The sequence below is a fragment of the Geotrypetes seraphini genome, chromosome 11, assembly GCF_902459505.1.
Source record: "Geotrypetes seraphini chromosome 11, aGeoSer1.1, whole genome shotgun sequence".
NCBI classification, from domain to species: Eukaryota; Metazoa; Chordata; class Amphibia; order Gymnophiona; family Dermophiidae; genus Geotrypetes; species Geotrypetes seraphini.
In genome coordinates, this window is record NC_047094.1 from 86,130,871 (window position 1) to 86,152,755 (window position 21,885).

At 42.6% G+C, this 21,885-nt stretch overlaps 1 protein-coding gene across 4 annotated transcripts in view; it reads left to right on the top strand.

The window, feature by feature from the left end:
- The window catches only part of KCNQ2 (potassium voltage-gated channel subfamily Q member 2), a 233,310-nt gene that overhangs the window by 86,339 nt on the left and 125,086 nt on the right, over positions 1-21,885 (top strand). For all 4 annotated transcript variants that reach the window (XM_033914169.1, XM_033914168.1, XM_033914171.1 and 1 more), the window contains exons 4-7: positions 2,211-2,386; positions 4,065-4,190; positions 18,703-18,813; positions 19,265-19,360. In XM_033914169.1, coding sequence (XP_033770060.1) covers positions 2,211-2,386; positions 4,065-4,190; positions 18,703-18,813; positions 19,265-19,360 — 509 coding nt within the window. The remainder of the gene's footprint in view (positions 1-2,210; positions 2,387-4,064; positions 4,191-18,702; positions 18,814-19,264; positions 19,361-21,885) is intronic.

The following is a 21,885-nucleotide window of genomic DNA, read 5'->3' on the forward strand; positions in this document are numbered from 1 at the left end:
ATTTAAGTTACTTTGGATTTTTCCAGTAATGTGATCAGCATTAGGTTTAAAGGTTTGTCTGTGTAGTAAAGTTTGTTGTTACAGCAACAAAGCTCATAATTGAGGGAGAGATACTGTAAGTTTATCCTTGTTTTCTTTTTTCTCTTCTATCTGTCATCTGCTTTATACTTATATTTTTGAAGTGTCTACTAGACTTCTTCCACACCTTCTTTTTTTAATACCACATACTTTGTTGTTTAGTTTCCATCAGATTTTGCCCCTGTGTATCTATTCTAGCATTTTGATGATTTTTATTGTAACTTTTATTGTTTTTATTTATAATTTTGGAGCGATGATTAACAAGTTATTTACATTATCATATTAATATTATTTATTATTGTTTATTTATGATTTCAATTAGCTCGATTTTCAGCAGGAGGTAGATGTTAACCATAGTGCCCACCACTGGCACTGAACCTGAATATTTAATTTTGGGCCATTGCTGGCAACAAGCATTGAATAGCCAGTTTCATTCTTGACCACCAGCTGATAATCAGTTACACAGATATTCAGCACTAACCATCCATCAGCTAGTGCATAAAGATAGGACAGCTATTTATGTCGTCTTATTTTTTGTTAACCTTGCCCAGTTAGTGCTGAATATTGGGTCCTAAATGTGACCCGCTCCCAGTTATGTGCTAACCATGAATATTCTAGCAACAAAAAACCCAGAAAGAGGAGTACTGAAAATATATCGAGAGAACAAGTCTCCCCAGACCCAAAAGGAGGGGTGGGAGGAAGAGACAGCCCAACGACCAACAACCTACCAAAATTTATTGGAGTGAAAGGGAAGCCCTCGGTCTTACAGCCTGTAGTAGGAACAAGCCCCTAATGCACCAGGTGTCACAATTATCCATCCAAAAGGGTATTATCTGTGAAACATCCCCAGGCTAACTCAAATGTGAATTAAACGGGAATAAACTAGTGCACAAACCAGTGTGCTAAAAGTGAAAACAAATGAAATAATTAAATGAACACATCAATAGGTAAGTTAGGCTTTCTCTGCCCCTCATCCGAGGGTATAGCAGCGTCCAAAGCTTCTCCGTAGGAATTTGGAGTAGATAAATAAATAGCCAGCATCAAATGAACCCATCTAACGGGGCTCCCTTTCAAGGGAAAACCCCCTTCCTTAGGAACCAGCTCTGCGATTGCTATATGCTCTTAAAGTAACCAGCAAAAATAATTAGGTAAGTTGAAAATGGTGCTGAGCAGAGAAGAACGCCTCCAAGTATTTAACTGCAGGACGTGAAGACACCAGGCGTAAAAATGGCCACATACCTTGATATATCATGTATTGCTGCAAGTCCCTGTATTATATCCACGAACCACCCATGAAGACCACATCTTCTGTATTTACTAAGCATACTACTCATTCTCGATATGGCGATTATAGCCTGCAGTACATCCATTGAACACTTGTCCTTGCTATGATTTTTATCATTTATTATGCATTCATTTTTGTATCTTTTGCTCTCAAGGTGTGAATTGATCTTTTTTTTCTAAATATCTTTATTCATTTTAAAGCTAACAATAAGTGCAACATATTATACAGACATTTTACACTTTAAACAGCACTTAAATTCTATCAAATTATATTTTATAACAAATACATGTCTCTTCTCCCCCCCCCTTTTTATACACACAAAAATTTCAATCAACAATATATTAAATTAAAGGTATTTCCCCACCCTGTGTGAATTGAGCTTGATTATGTTTATTGACTTGCTTTGCTCCCTTTGGTTGGAAAAGTGTGACACAAATACACGGTGCTGATGATGGCGTTACTTCTGTAGTTACAAACTGTGGAATGTGAGAAGATGCCCAATAGCCGCAATGTATTTCTCTGTGTTGGCACCATGGTCCTAGGAGAAATGGGGTGTGAAGTTCTAGTGTCCACAGGGTCAACAACACATGGATTTTCAATTTTGTGTATAAGAGACACACAACAATGAGAAGTGTGGGGTAGGAGTGAAGAGTTAGAGGGAAAGCCTGGGATAAAAGTGCGAATTACCTCAGCTCGTCCACAGGGTCAACAACACATGAATTTTCAATTTTTTGTATAAGAGACACACAACAATGAGAAGTATGGGGTAGGAGTGAAGAGTTAGAGGGAAAGCCTGGGATAAAAGTGCAAATTACCTCAGCTCTTTCTCCTTTGCCTCTGCACACAGATATCATGGTCTTGATCGCCTCCATCGCTGTTCTGGCTGCCGGCTCCCAGGGAAATGTTTTTGCCACATCAGCGCTCAGGAGTCTACGCTTCCTGCAAATTCTACGTATGATTCGCATGGACCGTAGAGGGGGTACCTGGAAGCTCTTGGGTTCTGTGGTGTATGCACACAGCAAGGTAGGACATAAGTCAACAATCATCATTCAGCATTTAGCTTGCAGTCGATCAATCGAAGCTATTGGCAAAGCATGGGGGAAGCTTTTTGCTGTTTTTCAATTCACTGGAAATCCTCTGTCTTGTCACAGATTATTATAAAACCTTATCAAAGACATTTTTATTTTCTAATCACCATGCCTCTTCAAGTTACTTTGCTTAATTGGAAAACCATTTTGGCTGTTGATTATACAAGTAATGTATGGTGGAATGTGATTTGTCTTACTTCTACATATGAGGCTGTAGCTGTTGAGTGTCTCAATCACATTCAATCCTATTGCAAGTTGTGGGAAGCCTTGAGTGTTCTTTGAAATTGCCTGTGCTTCACTTGTAACGCTAAATCACAATTTCTGGCAGCCTCATGGACTAGGGATTTAACTCATATATTCACATTCCCAATTTTGTATCAACAATTTTGGCGTGCCTTAAAAAGTATCTTTTTAGGGAATCCTTCGGAAGTTAGAAATTGGATGTTTATTCATTTGTATTACTAGTCTTTGGAACTGCATAGAACTTAATGGCATTTCAAGTGTCATGTTTATTCAAATCTTCATATATTGCTTTTATAGTCAAAGCAGTTTCCAATTAATACAAAGCGTTAAAAAGTTTAAAATGTAAAAATATAACATAAAGGAAATGAATACAAGTGAGTGTTATGTTATGTTTATGTTATACTAAGTTATTTGTTATATCATGTATTATTTGTCATTGTTAATTAAATGTTGCTCTCAAAATAAAGACATTAGTCAACAAGTACTCAGGTACTCATCTATCACTCAAAGTAGTAAGCATCATAACTGGCTTAAATTCCATTACAAATTACAAACAACCTGCTATATAGAAATTTGTTTATCTAGTCCAGTGTCTCTTAAACTCTTTGGAGCCGGGGCGCACTAAAGGTAGTGGCCATGGCTTAAGGCACCCAGAAGTGCATGGATGTTACCGTGATGACATCACGCATATGCGTGACATCATCACGTTGACATCCGCGCATGTGCAGAGGCCCTCCAGATGGGCCCTGAGATACCAGTAGGGGGTGCCAGCAGGGAAGAGGGCTGGAGAGAAGGAGAGGCACTGGCGCCAGCTGATTGCCTACAGCAGTGTTTCTCAACTACTTCAAACTAAGTACCCCCTAAGTCTAACGAATATCAACTGAGTACCCCAACCACAGACCTCCCTAGGCCCACCCAAACTCTGCCCCAGATCCCATCCCCTTTACTAATTGTAATGCAATTTTTTCCATTCGTTTTTCATATACACACAATATACACAGCAGATATAAATTCTCAAAACTGACACATTTCAGTCACTATATTGAAAATAAAATCATTTTACCTACTGGAATCCTCTGCAGGCTGCTGTAATTAGCTTTAAAGGTGAAACTGGGAGGCCGGGGGGAAGCTGGAGGATGCTAGAGAGAAGGGGGAAACATGCAGGCCTTCGGCGAATCGGGCAGCACTGGCGCTGTACCACATAGGGAAGTCAGCTGGCAGGTGCCTCTCTTCCTCTTCAGTGTGCCACGGCACACTTGGAATTTCAGGAGGCACACAGTTTGAGATACACTGATCTAGTCTCAAGACAACAGTGTTCTCCAGTATTTAACTTTGAACGTTCCTTTCATTACTATATTGCTGTCTTGCAGGAATTAATTACTGCCTGGTATATTGGTTTCCTCTGTCTCGTCCTTGCCTCTTTCTTGGTGTACCTGGCTGAGAAGGGTGAAAATGACCACTTTGACACATATGCAGATGCACTCTGGTGGGGTCTGGTAAGTACCCCTCCCAAATAACAAACACTTTGTGTATTAGAGATTGAAAGGCGGGAGCTGGCATTTGATTCTTCCCTTCTAGCAAAGACCTCATATAATAGCAATTGGGTGGGTGGGGGTGGGTGGGGGGAGAGAGGATCTGGCATGGGACTTTATGTGCCCACATATCCAGGATTACAGAGAATCAGAGAAGAGTCTCAATTGTATTGGTTCTGCCATACCAGGCTCCAAAGCAGTTTACGCGGATAAATATAGAATCATGCATAATTTATAACTTACAATTTTTTAAAAAAATCTGTAGGAAAACATTAATTATGCAAGGTTTAAGAAAAGGCATGCAAGAAAGTATGCTTCACAATAGTTATAGAAAGCCCTAATTTCTATTATCTGTTTTAATGCAAGTGGCAAGAAGCTCATAGATTTGGACCAGTAGGAGAAAGATCTCAACCTAGTTAACAAGAATTTCAGACCTTCTGGGAATCTGAACAATGCCAGCTGTGTTATAGGGTTACCAGATGGCTCCAGGTCATGGAGGACAGCTGAGCCAGCCCTGGTTTTGCTTCAATCAAGTGCATTGGAAGCAAAACAAGAGCAGGCTCAGCCTGTCCTCCATGGTCTGGGGCCATCTGGTAGCCCTCATTAATTGCAACTTGGAATACATTCCTGAACTTGAAACTAAGCCATGTAATAATCTGTCTGGTTATATTGGCGTTCACAGTCTAGCATATATTGCAGTCATCTATCCTGTTATTATTTGGATCTAAATTCACTATTGAAAACTGACCCAACAGCATAATTCTGGCTTTGCTTCATTTTTTTAAAATTATTTTATATTTAATTATGCACTTTTCCAAACAGAAGCTCAAGATAAGTTACAATTTGGTTGATACATTAGGCATTTGCTGGCCCAGAGGACCTACGCTCTAAGAAGTCATTTGCCATTGTATAAATCCATGGTGAGGCCCCACCTGGAATACTGTGTGCAATTCTGGAGGCCGCATTACCGTAAGGATGTGCTGAGACTGTAGTCGGTCCAGAGAATGGCCACCCGGATGGTCTCGGGACTCAAGGATCTCCCGTACGAGGAACGGCTGGATAAGTTGCAGCTGTACTCACTCGAGGAACGCAGAGAGAGGGGTGACATGATCGAGACATTCAAGTATCTCACGGGCCGCATCGAGGTGGAAGAAGATATCTTCTTTTTCAAGGGTCCCGCGGCAACAAGGGGGCATCCGTGGAAAATCAGGGGCGGGAAACTGCACTGGGACACCAGGAAATTATTTTTCACTGAAAGTGTGGTTGATCGTTGGAATAGTCTTCCACTTCAGGTCATTGAGGCCAGCAGCGTGCCTGATTTTAAGGCCAAATGGGATAGAAACGTGGGATCTATTCACAGAGAAAGGTAGGGGAGGGTCATTGGGGTGGGCAGACTAGATGGGCCATGGCCCTTATCTGCTGTCTATTTCTATGTTTCTATGTTTCTAAGGCCCTGATTCTATAAATAGCACCTAGAAAATACGCATCAAAGAACGCGGTGCGTAACAGCTGTCAATCTTCAGTTAAGAACTGTTTACAGAATTGTACCTAGTTGCCTAAATTGGACTTAGGTGCTGGCAGGTGTCAAAATCTTAGGTGTCCCTATTTATGCCAGGGTTTTCTTGGCCTAAATATCGTAACCTAAGTCAAATTTAGGTGCCTAGCAGCAAAACATGCCCAAGGTCTGCCCACAATCCACCTATAACCACAAACACTTTCTGGTAGGCACCTACCGACTTAGGTACCTGCCCCCAAATTAATTTTAATTATGAGCTCATTATTACTCATTAATTTCACCCATTCAGCTAATTTAAAAATGAAGTTAGGCGCCTAGATTAGGGAGGTGCGCCGATCTAGGCACCATTTATAGAATCTGAGTCTGAAAGCTAGATTTACCAACCTATATTCATGCATTACTATGCATTAATTTACATTTATGTGTTAATATTTTAGCAATTACTAGTATTTCCCACACAGGAAAGCTAGGGACCTCCTTCCACTTCAAAATCACTGAGCTCTGGAACAACCTTACCTCTCCTCTTCAGAACTTGAGCTCTCTCCAAGTTTTCCGCAAACATCTGAAAACCTGGCTTTTCTCAAAAAAATGTAAGTCTCCCTCCAACTTAGAAATCAAGGAAACTCTTATATACATAAGATACATAAGCAATGCCTCTGCCGGGTCAGACCTGAGGTCCATCGTGCCCAGCAGTCCGCTCACACGGCGGCCCAACAGGTCCAGGACCTGCATAATAATCCTCTATCTATACCCCTCTATCCCCTTTTCCAACAGGAAATTGTCCAATCCTTTCTTAAACCACCAGTACCGTACTCTGCCCTATTACATCCTCTGGAAGCGCATTCCAAGTCTCCACCACCCGCTGAGTAAAGAAAAACTTCCTAGCATTTGTTTTGAATCTATCCCCTTCCAATTTTTCCGAATGCCCTCTTGTTCTTTTATGTTTTGAAAGTTTGAAGAATCTGTCTCTCTCCACTCTCTCTATGCCCTTCATGATCTTGTAGGTCTCTATCATGTCTCCTCTGAGTCTCCGCTTTTCCAGGGAGAAGAGCTCCAGCTTCTCCAGTCTTTCTGTGTATGAAAGGTTTTCCATGCCCTTAATCATTCGTGTCGCTCTCCTCTGGACCCTCTCAAGTATTGCCATATCCTTCTTAAGGTGCGGTGACCAATACTGAACACAGTACTCCAGGTGCGGGCGCACCATTGCCCGATACAACGGCAGGATGACTTCTTTTGTTCTGGTCATAATACCATTTTTAATAATACCCAACATTCTATTTGCCTTCTTCGCGGCTGCTGTGCATTGCGCCGTTGACTTCATTGTTGTATCCACCAGTACACCCAAATCTCTTTCAAGGTTACTTCCCTCTAATACTAATCCCCCCATTTGGTAGCTGAACATCGGGTTCTTTCTCCCTATATGCATGACCTTGCATTTCCCTACATTGAATTTCATCTGCCATTTATTCGCCCACTCCTCCAGTTTGCTTAGGTCCCTTTGTAGGTCCTCACACTCTTCCGTAGTTCTGACCCTTCTACAGAGTTTAGTGTCATCCGCAAATTTTATAACTTCACATTTCGTCCCCGTTTCCAGGTCATTAATAAATACATTGAACAGCAGCGGTCCAAGTACAGACCCCTGCAGAACTCCGCTCATGACTTTCCTCCAGCCCGAGTAGTGACCCTTCACTCCAACCCTCTGTCTCCTGCCTGCCAACCAGTGTTTGACCCATCTGTGTACGTCCCCTTCCACCCCGTGGTTCCACAGCTTCCTAAGTAACCGCTCATGGGGTACCTTGTCAAAGGCATTTTGGAAGTCAAGGTAAATGATGTCTACAGGTTCCCCTTTGTCCAACTGGCTGTTTACCCCCTCAAAGAAGTGCAGTAAGTTTGTTTGGCACGATCTTCCCTTGCAGAAGCCATGTTGGCTCGCTTTCATCAGCCCATTTTTTTCGATGTGCTCACAGATGCTGTCCTTTATCAGTGCTTCTACCATCTTGCCTGGAACCGATGTCAAACTTACCGGCCTATAGTTTCCCGGGTCTCCTCTTGACCCCTTTTTAAAGATAGGTGTAACATTTGCTATCTTCCAGTCCTCTGGAATCTCTCCAGTTTTCAAGGATAGGTTGCAAACTCGTTGGAGTATTCCCGCTATCTCATTTCTTAGTTCTTTTAGTACGCTAGGGTGGATTCCGTCTGGGCCTGGTGATTTGTCGCTTTTCAATTTATCTATCTGTTAGAGGACATCCTCATGGCTCACCTCTATTGCCGACAGTTTTTCTTCTTGATCACAATGGAAGATCACGTTGGGTTCCGGTACATTGGATGTGTCCTCGCTTGTGAAGACTGACGAGAAGACTTGGCATCCCAAGTCCTCTAAATTTTCTTCACACTTCTACCTATAACCCTCTGTTGTATTTCCTTCCTATTTCTCCTACTGTAAACCGCGTTGAGCTCTACGAACGTGGAGATGATGCGGTATACAAACCTAAGGATTAGATTAGATTAGATTAGATTTTAGCAATTACTAGTTAATATTTGAGCAATTACTAGTAAGTAGGTTTCATTGAAAATAATAGTCTTAGGTTTATGCCTGAAACATATCTACCCAGTAATGATGGACTGTGTTTGCAATGGTATGGGAAATGTTACTGTATGTCATTAACAAATGAAAATGAGCACACACACCCCCTCCCCACACACACACACAATATTTTGTGGTTTTTCATTTCTCAATAATGTGATTGCACGAAGGACTTGAGGGTGATCAGGTCTGACAGTCTTAAGGTGGCAAAACAGATAAAAAAGGTGACAGCCAAAGACAGGAAGATGCTCAGGTGCATAAGAAGAAGAATGGCCAGTGGGAAAAAAGAGGTGATAGTGCCATTGTATAAGTCTTTGGTGAGGCCCCATTTACTACTGTGCAATTCTGGAGACCACACCTTCAAAAGGAAATAAATAGGATGGAGTCGGTTCATAGGGCTGCTACAAAATTGGTTGGTGGATCATCCCAAATTGTTAGAATGCCTAGATGCCTTTGGGATCCAAGATAGGGTATATGCCTGGTTTCAAGGAATTTTGATTTCTCGCTCTTAATGTGTTCAAATGAATAATAGGGGGTTCATAATTTAAAAAAAACCCCATCTAAAAAGTGTCCTAAATGGCTACTTGGACAATCAAAAACCTGATCGTCCAAGTACCCATAAGCAAAGCTGGTTTATAGACGTATCTAAAAACAGCTTATGCCATTCCCCTGCCTCTAGACGCACAGAGAGAAAAGAGGTGTGATTAGAGGAGGGGAAAGGGCGGGAGGTGAGCCGATCTACACCTAGGCGTACAACAGTTATAACCAAAACCGTAGGCAGGTTGCCTAGTCAGCACTTAGACCTTTTTGACTTAGACGAAGTCAAACCAGGTCTAAGTGCCGAAAAAGGGGCCGCTGAGCTGATGGCCTCATCTCCCCTACCGTGATGCCATCACTCCTCTACCCGAACTGCTGCGACCTGCGGCAGGAGAGATGCCCTATCGCAGCAGCTCGGGTAGAGGAGTGATGGCATCGCGGTAGGGGAGATGAGGCATCTCTCCTGCCGCGATGCATCACCCCCCACACACACATACAATATCGGGGCAAGAGGGAGCTCAAGCCCTCTTGCCCTGTCCAACCGCAACCCCCCCTCCCGACGATATTGGGGCAAGAGGGAGCTCAAGCCCTCTTGCCCTGGGGATCTTACCCCCCAGCTGAGTACGAGCAGGCCAGGAGGGAGCCCAAACCCTCCTGGCCCCTGCGACCCCCCCCTCCGAAAGGAACGGGCCAGGAGAGAGCCCAAGCCCTCCTGGCCCTGGCGACCCCCCCTCCGAAAGGAATGGGCAAGGAGAGAGCCCAAGCCCTCCTGGTCCCGGCGACTTCCCCTCTGAAAGAAACGGGCCAGGAGAGAGCCCAAGCCCTCCTGGCCCCGGCGACCCCCTACCCCCCACTACAATACGGGCAGGAGGGTTCCCAGGCCCTCCTGCCCTCGACACAACCCCCCTCCCTCCAATGACCACCCCCCAGAACACCCGATCATCCTCCTGCCGACCCGTGACCCCCACGGCTGACCCCACGACACCCCCATGGGTTGGCCCATGTGCCTAAGGCCCCACCCACAGGAGGGGCCTAAGGCTCCTGGGCCTATTCTGATTGGCCCAGGTGCCTCAGGCCCCACCTGTGGGCGGGGTTTCTGTCACCTGGGCCAATCCGGCCCCATTCTGGACCCGGCTGGCCTGCCGGAAGGGTGGGCTTGGCATCCGTCCATCTAGCCAACTTACAGGTACGGGGAAGGGGTGGGGGTGGGGGGGGGTAGTGGGGTCGGGCTTGGGCTCTCTCCTGGCCCGTTCCTTATGAGAGGCTTAGAGGGATATGGGTGACTAAAATTACGCCTGGTATACACCGGGCAGGGCCTCCGCGTGTGCGGATCACCGGACTTGATGGACCGAAGGTCTGATCCAGAGATGGCGCTTCTTATGTTCTTATGCTAAAGCTTGTGCTTTTTCAGTTATCCATCAGTGAAGGGCTGCAAATTTAAAAGATATCATGAACACATATTATCATATATGGCTGCTCTTTGGGACAAAGATTTTAGGCAACTATCTTTGTATCTGTTTCATATCTGGAGTTTAAAAGACATTTGAAGACCCATCTATTTTCTAGATTTTTGGGTAATTAAATTTTGTTATTGTTCTATTTGTAATTATAAGTTAATCTTTTGTAAACCGTTTAGAATAGATCCTCACAGCTATGCGGTCTATAAGTTGATTTTTATGTTTATGTTTATGTCATAAAGCGAATGGAAACAGACCTCAATATGTATACTCTGGAAGAAAGGTGGAAGAGAGGGGATATGAAGGCTTCAGGTACATAGGAGGATGGGGAAATACATGGAAGGACAAGAAGCTATATTGCACTGATGGGCTACATATTACTACAGCAGGAAAAAGAAACCTTGCAGAGAAATTTAGACAATATTTTTCTAGGCATTTAAACTAGAAGGTGGGTGTGGTGTATGTACGAAGGACAATTATAGAGACCACCCCCGGCAAAAGAAAAGATGTGATAGTAGTAAAGGCTGCAACATAAGCAATATCAGCAACTCATTTCTTAGTATTGCAACGGAAAGTGAAACGACACAAAAATCCATACGAAAAAGGAGATTATCGCTGAAAAATAGCTGGAAAGCGATGACCACAAATGCTCGCAGTCTAAGCAACAAAGTTCATGATCTGCAAGCCCTGATATTAGAGGCAGATCTAGATATTGTTGCTATCACAGAGACATGGTTCAGTGAATCACATGGATGGGATGCAAACATACCGGGATATAATCTTTTTAGGAAGGACAGAGATGGTCATAAAGGTGGAGGAGTAGCTCTCTATGTAAAGATCAATATCCAAGCGACCGAAATGCAAGGGACCTGGGGAGAGGAAGAAGCGATATGGATTGCTCTGAAAAGAGAAGATGGAACTTCTATCTACGTGGGTGTAGTCTACAGACCTCCGACTCAATCGCAGCAAATTGATAAGGATCTGATTGTGGATATCCAAAAGTTTGGAAGGAAAGAGGAGGTTCTGCTGTTGGGAGATTTCAACCTGCCGGATGCGGACTGGAATGTTCCGTCTGCGGAATCGGAAAGTAGTAGGGAGATTGTGCATGCCTTTCAAGAGGCTCTGCTCAGACAAATGGTGACGGAACCCACAAGGGAAAAAGCGATATTGGATCTGGTCCTCACAAATGGAGAGAGTATCTCTAATGTTCGAGTGGGTGCTCACCTGGGTAGTAGCGATCATCAAACGGTTTGGTTTGATATAACGGCTAAAGTGGAGAGCGGCCGCACGATACTTAAAGTCCTAGATTTCAAACGTACGGACTTTAATGCAATGGGAAAGTACCTGAAGAAAGAGCTGTTAGGATGGGAGGACATAAGAGAAGTGGAAAGACAGTGGTCTAAGCTGAAAGGAGCGATAAAAATGGCTACGGACCTTTATGTGAAGAAAATCAATAAAAACAAGAGAAAAAGGAAGCCGATATGGTTCTCCAACCTAGTGGCTGAGAAAATAAAGGCGAAAGAGTTGGCGTTCATGAAATATAAAAAAACCCAAGAAGAGGAGAGCAGAAAGGACTACAGGGCGAAACTGAAAGAAGCCAAGAGAGAGATACGTTTGGCGAAGGCACAGGCGGAAGAACAAATGGCTAAAAATGTAAAAAAGGGAGATAAAAATTTTTTCAGATATATTAGTGAAAGGAGGAAGATAAAAAATGGAATTGCTAGGCTAAAAGATGCTGGGAACAAATATGTGGAGAGTGATGAGGAGAAAGCAAATGTGCTAAACAAATACTTCTGTTCTGTGTTCACAGAAGAAAATCCTGGAGAAGGACCGAGATTGTCTGGCAAAGTTACACGAGAAAATGGAGTAGATTCTGCGCCGTTCATGGAGGAGGGTGTTTATGAGCAACTTGAAAAACTGAAGGTGGACAAAGCGATGGGACCAGACAGGATCCATCCCAGGATACTAAGGGAGCTCAGAGAGGTTCTGGCGAGTCCTATTAAAGACTTGTTCAACAAATCTCTGGAGACGGGAGTGATTCCTGGGGATTGGAGGAGAGTGGATGTGGTCCCTATTCATAAAAGTGGTCACAGGGATGAAGCAGGAAACTACAGGCCGGTGAGCCTCACTTCAGTTGTTGGAAAAATAATGGAAGTGTTGCTGAAAGAAAGGATAGTGTATTTCCTTGAATCTAATGGGTTACAGGATCCGAGGCAACATGGCTTTACAAAAGGTAAATCGTGCCAAACGAACCTGATTGAATTTTTTGATTGGGTGACCAGAGAGCTGGATCGAGGACATATGCTAGATGTAATTTACTTGGATTTCAGCAAAGTCTTTGATACAGTTTCTCATAGGAGGCTGTTGAACAAACTTGAAGGGCTGAAGTTAGGACCCAAAGTGGTGAACTGGGTCAGAAACTGGCTGACGGACAGACGCCAGAGGGTGGCGGTTAATGGAAGTCGCTCGAAGGAAGGAAAGGTGACTAGTGGAGTCCCTCAGGGTTCGGTGCTGGGGCCAATCCTGTTCAATATGTATGTGAGTGACATTGCTGAAGGGTTAGAAGGAAAAGTGTGCCTTTTTGCAGATGATACCAAGATTTGTAACAGAGTAGACACCGAAGAGGGAGTGGAAAATATGAAAAAGGATCTGCAAAAGTTAGAGGAATGGTCTAATGCCTGGCAACTAAAATTCAATGCAAAGAAATGCAGAGTAATGCATTTGGGGATTAATAATAGGAAGGAACCGTATATGCTGGGAGGAGAGAAGCTGATATGCACGGACGGGGAGAGGGACCTTGGGGTGATAGTGTCCGAAGATCTAAAGGCGAAAAAACAGTGTGACAAGGCAGTGGCTGCTGCCAGAAGGATTCTGGGCTGTATAAAGAGAGGCGTAGTCAGTAGAAGGAAGAAGGTGTTGATGCCCCTGTACAGGTCATTGGTGAGGCCCCACTTGGAGTATTGTGTTCAGTTTTGGAGACCGTATCTGGCGAAAGACGTAAGAAGACTTGAGGCGGTCCAGAGTAGGGCGACGAAAATGATAGGAGGCTTGCGCCAGAAGACGTATGAGGAGAGACTGGAAGCCCTGAATATATATACCCTAGAGGAAACGAGAGACAGGGGAGATATGATTCAGACGTTCAAATACTTAAAGGGTATTAATGTAGAACAAAATCTTTTCCAGAGAAAGGAAAATGGTAAAACCAGAGGACATAATTTGAGGTTGAGGGGTGGTAGATTCAGGGGCAATGTTAGGAAATTCTACTTTACGGAGAGGGTGGTGGATGCCTGGAATGCGCTCCCGAGAGAGGTGGTGGAGAGTAAAACTGTGACTGAGTTCAAAGAAGTGTGGGATGAACACAGAAGATTTAGAATCAGAAAATAATATTAAATATTGAACTAGGCCAGTTACTGGGCAGACTTGTACGGTCTGTGTCTGTGTATGACCGTTTGGTGGGGGATGGGCAGGGGAGGGCTTCAATGGCTGGGAGGGTGTAGATGGGCTGGAGTAAGTCTTAACAGAGATTTCGGCAGTTGGAACCCAAGCATAGTACCGGGTAAAGCTTTGGATTCTCGCCCAGAAATAGCTAAGAAGAAAAAATTAAAAAAAAAAAAAAAAAAAAATTTAAATTGAATCAGGTTGGGCAGACTGGATGGACCATTCGGGTCTTTATCTGCCGTCATCTACTATGTTACTATGTTACTATGATTGAGAGCTTTAAATATCTTGTGGCATTAAAGTACAGGAGGTGAGCCTTTTTCAAATGAAGGAAAATTCCGGAATGAGAGGGCATAGGATGAAGTTAAGAGGCTACAAGCTCAGGAGTAATCTAAGGAAATACTTTTTTACATAAAGGTTAGTAGAAGCATGGAATAATTTTTTGATGGACCCGGTGGAGACAAAGACTGTGTCTGAGTTCATGAAAGCGTGGTACAGGCACATGGGATCTCTTAGGGAGAGGAGGAGATAGCGGATGCTAAGGATGGGCAGACTGGCCATTTGGCCTTTATCTGCCATCATGTTTCTATGCGCAATATTAGGAAGGAGGATGAACTATTGTAGAAATAGGGCACACTCTTTTTAAAGATTTCACACTATTAGCAATGAGTGTGCAAGTATAGCCTCTTTCCAAATAGCACACATTTAGAATATAAGAACATAACAATAGTCCATCCATTCTAGTATCCTGTCTTTGTGGAGACCAATCCAAGTCACAAGTCCTGGCAAAAGCCCAAATAGTAGCAGCATTCCATGCTAACAGCATGCAGTCTTTAGGGAGAGTATAAGGGCCAATTGAAAAGTTTCCGGCCTGACCAAGAAAGAGCAAGATTAGCATCACAATGCTAGATGGCAGCAGATGGCATTGACAAACATCTACAGCTAGATTTTCAAGTCAGTCTGACGTCTAGTTTTATCTTGCCAGCCTGTTGAAGTGAACAGCTGCAATTGATGTTTTTGAAGAAAAGCCTCAATAACCAAACCTTATCAATTGAGAGAGCTACAGTTAATATCAATGTAGAAGGTGTTACTATATTCTTATCGGACGTTTCTAAAATTTCTGATATATTCAACTTTGCTTGGTCAGATATTTTTCTGTGATTGAGGCCCATTATTATTCGGCAAATAGTACACTTGAGAAAATGGGGGCAATGTTTCTTCCAGGACTTGTAGAATTTCTACCGGATATCTCCTAAGCATTTCCCTAGGAGTTACCATTGTCAGTCTAGGAAAATTAATATTCCTAATTGATTTAAATTTGTCTTTTTTTTCTCTCGCTTATTTGTAATCTTGGATCCAAATTGGAGGACTTGAGTTGAGTTAGTCAAATCTATTATTTCCTTGTTTTGTTTTAAGGAATATCAAGGAGTAAATGTTTTATACTTTGAGAAATTAATATCCTGTCTAACCAACTTTCAGTACAAGTGTATACTTGATATGTAATTTGAAAATTTATAAATAAACGAAGAAGAAAAAAAATTAACAAAATTGAGTATCAAACCATGATAAAATTCCTTCATTTGAAGGGAAAATCACCTACCAAAATTAAATCTGAGTTAGACATGGTATATGATGATATGTTTCCTTCATTTTCAATGGTGAAAGGGTGGGCTGCTGGGTTTAAACATGGCTAGACAAGCAATGTTGATGAAGAACATTCCGGATGTCCAAAAACATCAACAACCATAGTAACATAGTAACATAGCAGATGACGGCAGATAAAGACCCGAATGGTCCATCCAGTCTGCCCAACCTGATTCAATTTAATTTTTTTTTTTTTTTTCTTCTTAGCTATTTCTGGGCAAGAATCCAAAGCTTTACCCGGTACTATGATTCATTAACCAATGAAATGGTTAATGAAGTTCACCAAATCATGATGGATGATTCTTGATTGACCCTAAATGAGATAGCAGAGGCTACTGGCATTTCATCAGAACATGTACATACCATCCTACATGAATATTTAGGCATGAAGAAGTAGAGTGCGCAATGGGTGCCAGGTTTGCTAACCAAAAACAAATTAGATTGGACATTTCAAAAATGTGTTTTGAACATTTTAAGTGCACTGAGAATGACTTTTTGTGGCGTTTTGTGACTGTGGATGAGACTGGGTTCATCACTATACTCATGAGACAAAACAACAATCCAAACAAGAGATGAACTGACTGAAGAAAGCGAAAATGGCTCTGTCAGCTGGGAAGGGGATGGCAAACATCTTTTGGGATTTCTATGGGATACTTTTTATTGACTATCTGGAAAGGGAAATATCATTGATGGCAAATACTATGCTTGCTTAGTACAACATCTAAGCACCAAAATCAAGACAAATTGTCCTCATTTGGCCAAGAAGAAGGTTCACTCCCACCAGGACAAATGCACTGGCTCACACATCAACAATTGCGATGGCAAAATTGTAAGAATTGCGGTTCAAATTAATTCCCCATCCATTGTACTCTTTGGATTTGGCCCCATGTGACTTCTTTCTGTTTCCAAACCTGAAAAATGACTGTCTGGGAAGAAAGTTTTTTCAATTCTGCTGTCATAGCTATTTTTTCAGTTTAGACGTTTCGTATTTTACTGAAGGCATGAAAGATCTGGAAAAACATTAGAGCAAATATATTGAGTTAAAATGAGACTAAATTTAATCCCCCCCCCCCAAAAAAAAAAAATGTTTTCTTGATTAGGCCAGAAACTTTTCAATTGACACTCATACAGCCTCTTTCCAAACAATGCACACTCTTTGCTAAAAATGTGCAATTTTTAAGGACCATACAGTCTCTTTCCAAATAATGTACACTCTTTGCTAACAATGTGCAGTCTCTAGGAAGAGTACATCTGTTTTCCAAATAGTGCACATTCTTGGCTAATAGTGTGCAATCTTTAGGGAAAGTATAGCATCTTTCAAAATGTTGCACACTTTTTAGAAAAAGTAGGCTGCTCTGATGGCATACGAGGTCTGTCAATTGAGTTCACAAACTCATCCTAGAAAAAGTGCTATATTCCTCATTGCTGAATATCACTGCGGTCACGTTTGAAGATATGCGCCAATGCCAGCACCTAGTCCACCCTTCAAAGCAATTTTGGAACTCTTTTTTGTAATGCCCATCAGAGCTGTCGTCGTATTACCCTTGATGTCCTGAATATCATCAAAATATCTTCCTTTCAATATTTCCTTTATCTTCGGACAAAGAAAAATGTCATTGAGGGCCAGATCGGGTGAGTAGGGAGGGTAATACAATACAGTTATTTGGTTTCTGGCTAAAACCTCTGTCACAGACAGTGCCATGTGAACTGGTACATTGTAGTGATGCAAGAGCCATATGAGTTGGTGAAAAGTTCAGGTCGTTTTCATCTAACTTTTTCATGCAGCCTTTTCAGCACTTCCAAATAGTAAACTTGGTTAACTGTTTGTCCAGTTGGTACAAACTCATAATGAACAATCCTTCTGATATATAGCAACATTGTTTTGACTCTTGATTTCGACTGGTGGAACTTTTCTGATCATGGAAAATTGGCTGACTTCCAATGTGCACTTTGATGCTTTGTTTCAGGGTCATATTGGTGCACCCATGTTTCATCACCGGTGATAACATGATCCAAAACATCGTCTTGCCTCTCCAAAAGATCTTAGCAAACTTTGACTCAACTTTGCTTTTGTTCATTGGTGAGCTCCTTTGGGACCATTTTTCACATACCTTTCTCATGTCAAGATTTTCACTTAAGATTTTCCTAACTGTTTCTCTATCGATGTTTACTTAGTCTGCTATGCTTCTCACAGTCAGCCGACGATTTTGATGGACAATTTGACGAGGTTTTGCAATGTTTTCATCAGTTCTGCTCGTTACTGGCTGCTCTGACCTTTCTTCATCAGTGATGCTTTCTCTTCCTTCTAATAAACGTTTAATCCATTTGTACACTGCCATTTTCTTCATGTCATTATCCCCATAAACTTGTACTAACATGTCCCTGACTTCACGTTCACTCTTGCCAAGTTTAACAAGAAATTTAATGTTTGTTTGTTGCTCTAATTCGAGCTCTGACATTCTCGCCACAGCAAACAAAAACATGCGACAACAATAACGAACACCACTCAGCAAGACACAGCCACACGTCGACACGAACACAGCTGTGAGACACTGATATACCAAGGTTATGAATTCTTACCAAGTTGTTTGTACAGTGCTGCCAACATAAGCGCATAGAGGCAAGTTTGCAAACTTAATTGTCAGACTTTGTACGTCCTGGGGGAAAAAAAAGGGTGTGGGGGAACCCCAAATAGAACTAACATTTCTTCAAATGACACAGGAAATGACCCAAAACACTCCCAAACAAGAAAGGATGTCAAAAACTAAATACTCTTAAATTACATCCAAGTATTTACCCAGCCCAAGGACATTCATGCATAAAAAATGGAGAAAAGGCCTCAGTGTCTAAAAGGGTGCAAAAACCACTGCCCAAATAGACAAGCCGCTCTCAGAATACCAACTTTGAGGCAGGCAGACACATCCTTGGTCAAAAACTCCAAGATAAGTGGAAAAATATATTGCTAAACTTCAATTGCTTCTATAGTGTATCAAAATCACATCAAACATGGTGTTCATAGTAGTCTTCATCATAATACTGGGGTGTAAAAGCAGGAAAAAATCTGCACAGTGGAGCCTGAGCCAGGCACAGCGGCTACAGACACCTCACCACTTGCTGTATATCTCCACAATCTCCAACAGGGCTCCCTCTTTCGCAACCAAGCTTCATCATGGAATTGAGCGTAAGTTAACCAGCTTCACCTCAGGAAATGACCCACCACAACAATTTTATAGTTACCTATCCCTACTACCCAGCAGCTGCTTAGACCAGACACTATTAACCATGTCACACTTTTTCCAGATTACCCTAACAACCATCGGCTATGGGGACAAGTATCCAAAGACTTGGAATGGTCGTCTTTTGGCAGCAACCTTTACCCTAATTGGTGTGTCCTTCTTTGCTCTTCCTGCTGTAAGTCAAACTCCTTAATTCCCTTTTAGAGTAGCTATGACGCTGTTGCACTACAGAATTCCATGAAGTCTTGTGCTCAGAATGTATAATTTTGTTCAGCTCCCTCATTATACAGAGTTTATGATTTGGGCCCAGAGAATCCCTGTTAGTTGACTCAATCTTCTTCAAGAACCAGGAGTGCAAAGTGCCTTGAAAAGAGTGTCTGATATCGGGCAGCGTTATGATCCAGTGAATGAGAATCCTGTGTTGAACTTCCCCAGACTCCCTATAGCTATATCACTTATTCAGCAGAACTCAAATAGCTTTCTTTAAGCTCCTGTGTGAAGTGAAAATGTTCACGTTGTGTCTCGAGTCAGAATTTTTCCGCTTCGCTTTTCCTGTGAGCTTTCACTGCCAACTGCTGCTGGGCTAAATTCGTGGTTCTTACTAAATGACTCATTCTTGGTTTCAGGGGATCTTGGGATCCGGGTTTGCGCTTAAGGTGCAGGAACAGCATCGTCAGAAGCACTTTGAGAAGAGACGGAATCCAGCAGCAGGACTGATACAGGTCAGGAGCTGGGCATGTTAGTCAAATGTTGACAGTACTATAGACTATGAAGAAATGAAACCTGAATCTCTGGCAATACCTGTAACTCTGTGATTTGTTCTGTATATACAGATGGTGGTATTGCTATATATATATCTATATATCAGGTACTTGCTATACTTAAATAGTCTGTATTACTTTTATGCATCACCAGATTTCTGAAATTAGATCAGAAAGACATTGAAAACAAGGACTAGTTGATTTTCACCCTCTAATAATAACTCAGAAATGCTACAATCTACTTTTCAGGTGATTCTTTCAAAGGCAGTGTGTGGGATGTGTAAGTTCTGCTCAGCACATTCTCCCCCTCCCCCCATTCCTCTGCTCAGTGACGCAGGGGAAGTGTGATTCAGTGGTTTACCAGAATGAGAATAAAATATAGTCTTAGTATATTGCAGTGTGCAAAGAGAGAGAGAGAAAAAAAAATAATTTGCAAAAATGGATGCCTTCTGATAATGGTGGTGTGCTTAGCTGTAGTTAAACTTGATGTCTCTTTAAAATTCTACCATGGTATGACCTCAATTTCTGAGTCTTCTAAGATTTTTCTTTCTTCTGACCACTGATTATTGATTACTGAAGCACATGTTTGAAACTCAGCACTGTTCCTTTATGATCAGCCTTCCCCAACCCTCTTAGATTCCTGTACTAATGGGACAGCACACTCCATGCATCACTTCTCCAAATGCCTTCCAAATACACTTGAAAGTATTGAGTGAAAGTATTTGAAAAGTAAATAGGTACATTTACAATTCCTTTAGGGGAAGTTTAATTGGGTTCTGTGCTCTACGCTATGATGACACAAAGGCTGGATAGTGATACCACAGGATGAAAAGGTTTATTCAGAAAGAGGGAGCTGCTGCTATGTGTTGAGGAAATATGAGAGCTTGGAACCTTTACTATCGTCAGGCTTTTTTTTCAGAGGATACTAAGGGGGTACTGAGTATTGGCACCTTTTCAATTTTCTGCTAAAATCGACCCACGTCCCCATCTATTAAAGAAAAAGCCCAGGCTCTGCACACCAATTCTACCTTTTCATATACAGTGGTACCTTGGAATCTGAACTTAATCCGTTCCAGAACCCTGTTCAAGTTCCAAAATGTTCGAGTTCCAAGACAAGTTTTCCCATTGAAAAGAACAGAAACTGGATTAATCCGTTCCTTGGTCCCACAAACTGTGCAAGATCGGGCCTACCTGGCAGAAACAGCAAGATCGGGACCCTCAGCATCAGAGGCAGCAAGATCGGGATCCCCAGCGGCAGAGGCAGTAAGATCGGGATCCCCAGCGGCAGAGGCAGCAAGATCGAGATCCCCAGAGGCAGAGGGGAAGCTTTGGGCTGAGCACTGCTTGCAGTTCAGATTCCAAAGCAGCGTTCAGATTCTGGGTCAAAAATGAAGAAAAAAAAAGTTTGGATTCCAAATCGTTCGAGTTCTGGGGCATTTGGATTCCGAGGTACCACTGTATTCTGTGACTGATTGCAGGGGGCGTGTCTACGGTTGGGCAAGTCCCTCAGTGATTACCCCATCCCTGAGTACTGGCAGCTTTTGTGCAAGAAAAACAATGCTCTGACAACCAAAAATGGGTCATTTAATTTTCCCAGTCTTCAAGCTTCTAGTTAGTGATCTAACGTATGGTATCCTTGGATTGTGCAGGTCAGTCTCAGTCTGGCCTAGTTCTGATTATTTTAGGTAGGTGAAATCTGAGATTTTCTTTCAAATATTCCCAGTTAAAACAAGAATTCATCAAATTAAAGATGAAAATACAGGCTAGCATTCACTTTTTTAACCTCAAGGTTCCTTCAATTTGTGGTATGGGTGCAATTAGCTAACCCCCTTTTCCCTTTTACAAAACTGCACTAGCGGCTGCTGCTGTAGCAAATCATGCACTTAGCACATGTTGCTCTACCCCCTTTACCGTCGATCATGAGACAATGACAATACTCAGGTGTTCGTCAACCAGTGTGGAATTTTATTCTGGCCGCAGCCATAACTGCACAATACAACAAAGCATGAATCATAATCAACTGAGCAGAATAACCAATCATGAACAACAATCAAACGTACATCACAACTGAACATATGAACCATGACATACCACTCTCTGTATACATCACGTGTTAGTAGTATGCAACATATAACCACCACATGATCTGGTGCACAACATATGCCTCTCCGTTAACTCACATTGTGGGGTGCCGTAGAAGCTTCCACTGCTCACCTGACCCAGCCCATTCAAGGATGGGTCCTTTCATCAGCAGTACTTTGCTGTGAAACCATGGCCTGGCGTCTGCCTGCTCAGCTTGCGGATCCAAAAGGGGGGCGACCTCCCTTCCGCTCTGGCTAAGCTATCCCCCTTTCCGGCCCCTACTCTTCCCTGATTGGCCTTCTTCGTTGGCCCTACCCTATCCCTATCTCAGCCCTCTCTACCCTAGCCCTTCTTCTCGCCCCCCCCCCCCCGAGCAATGGCTTCAGCCGATTTGGCCTCGCACC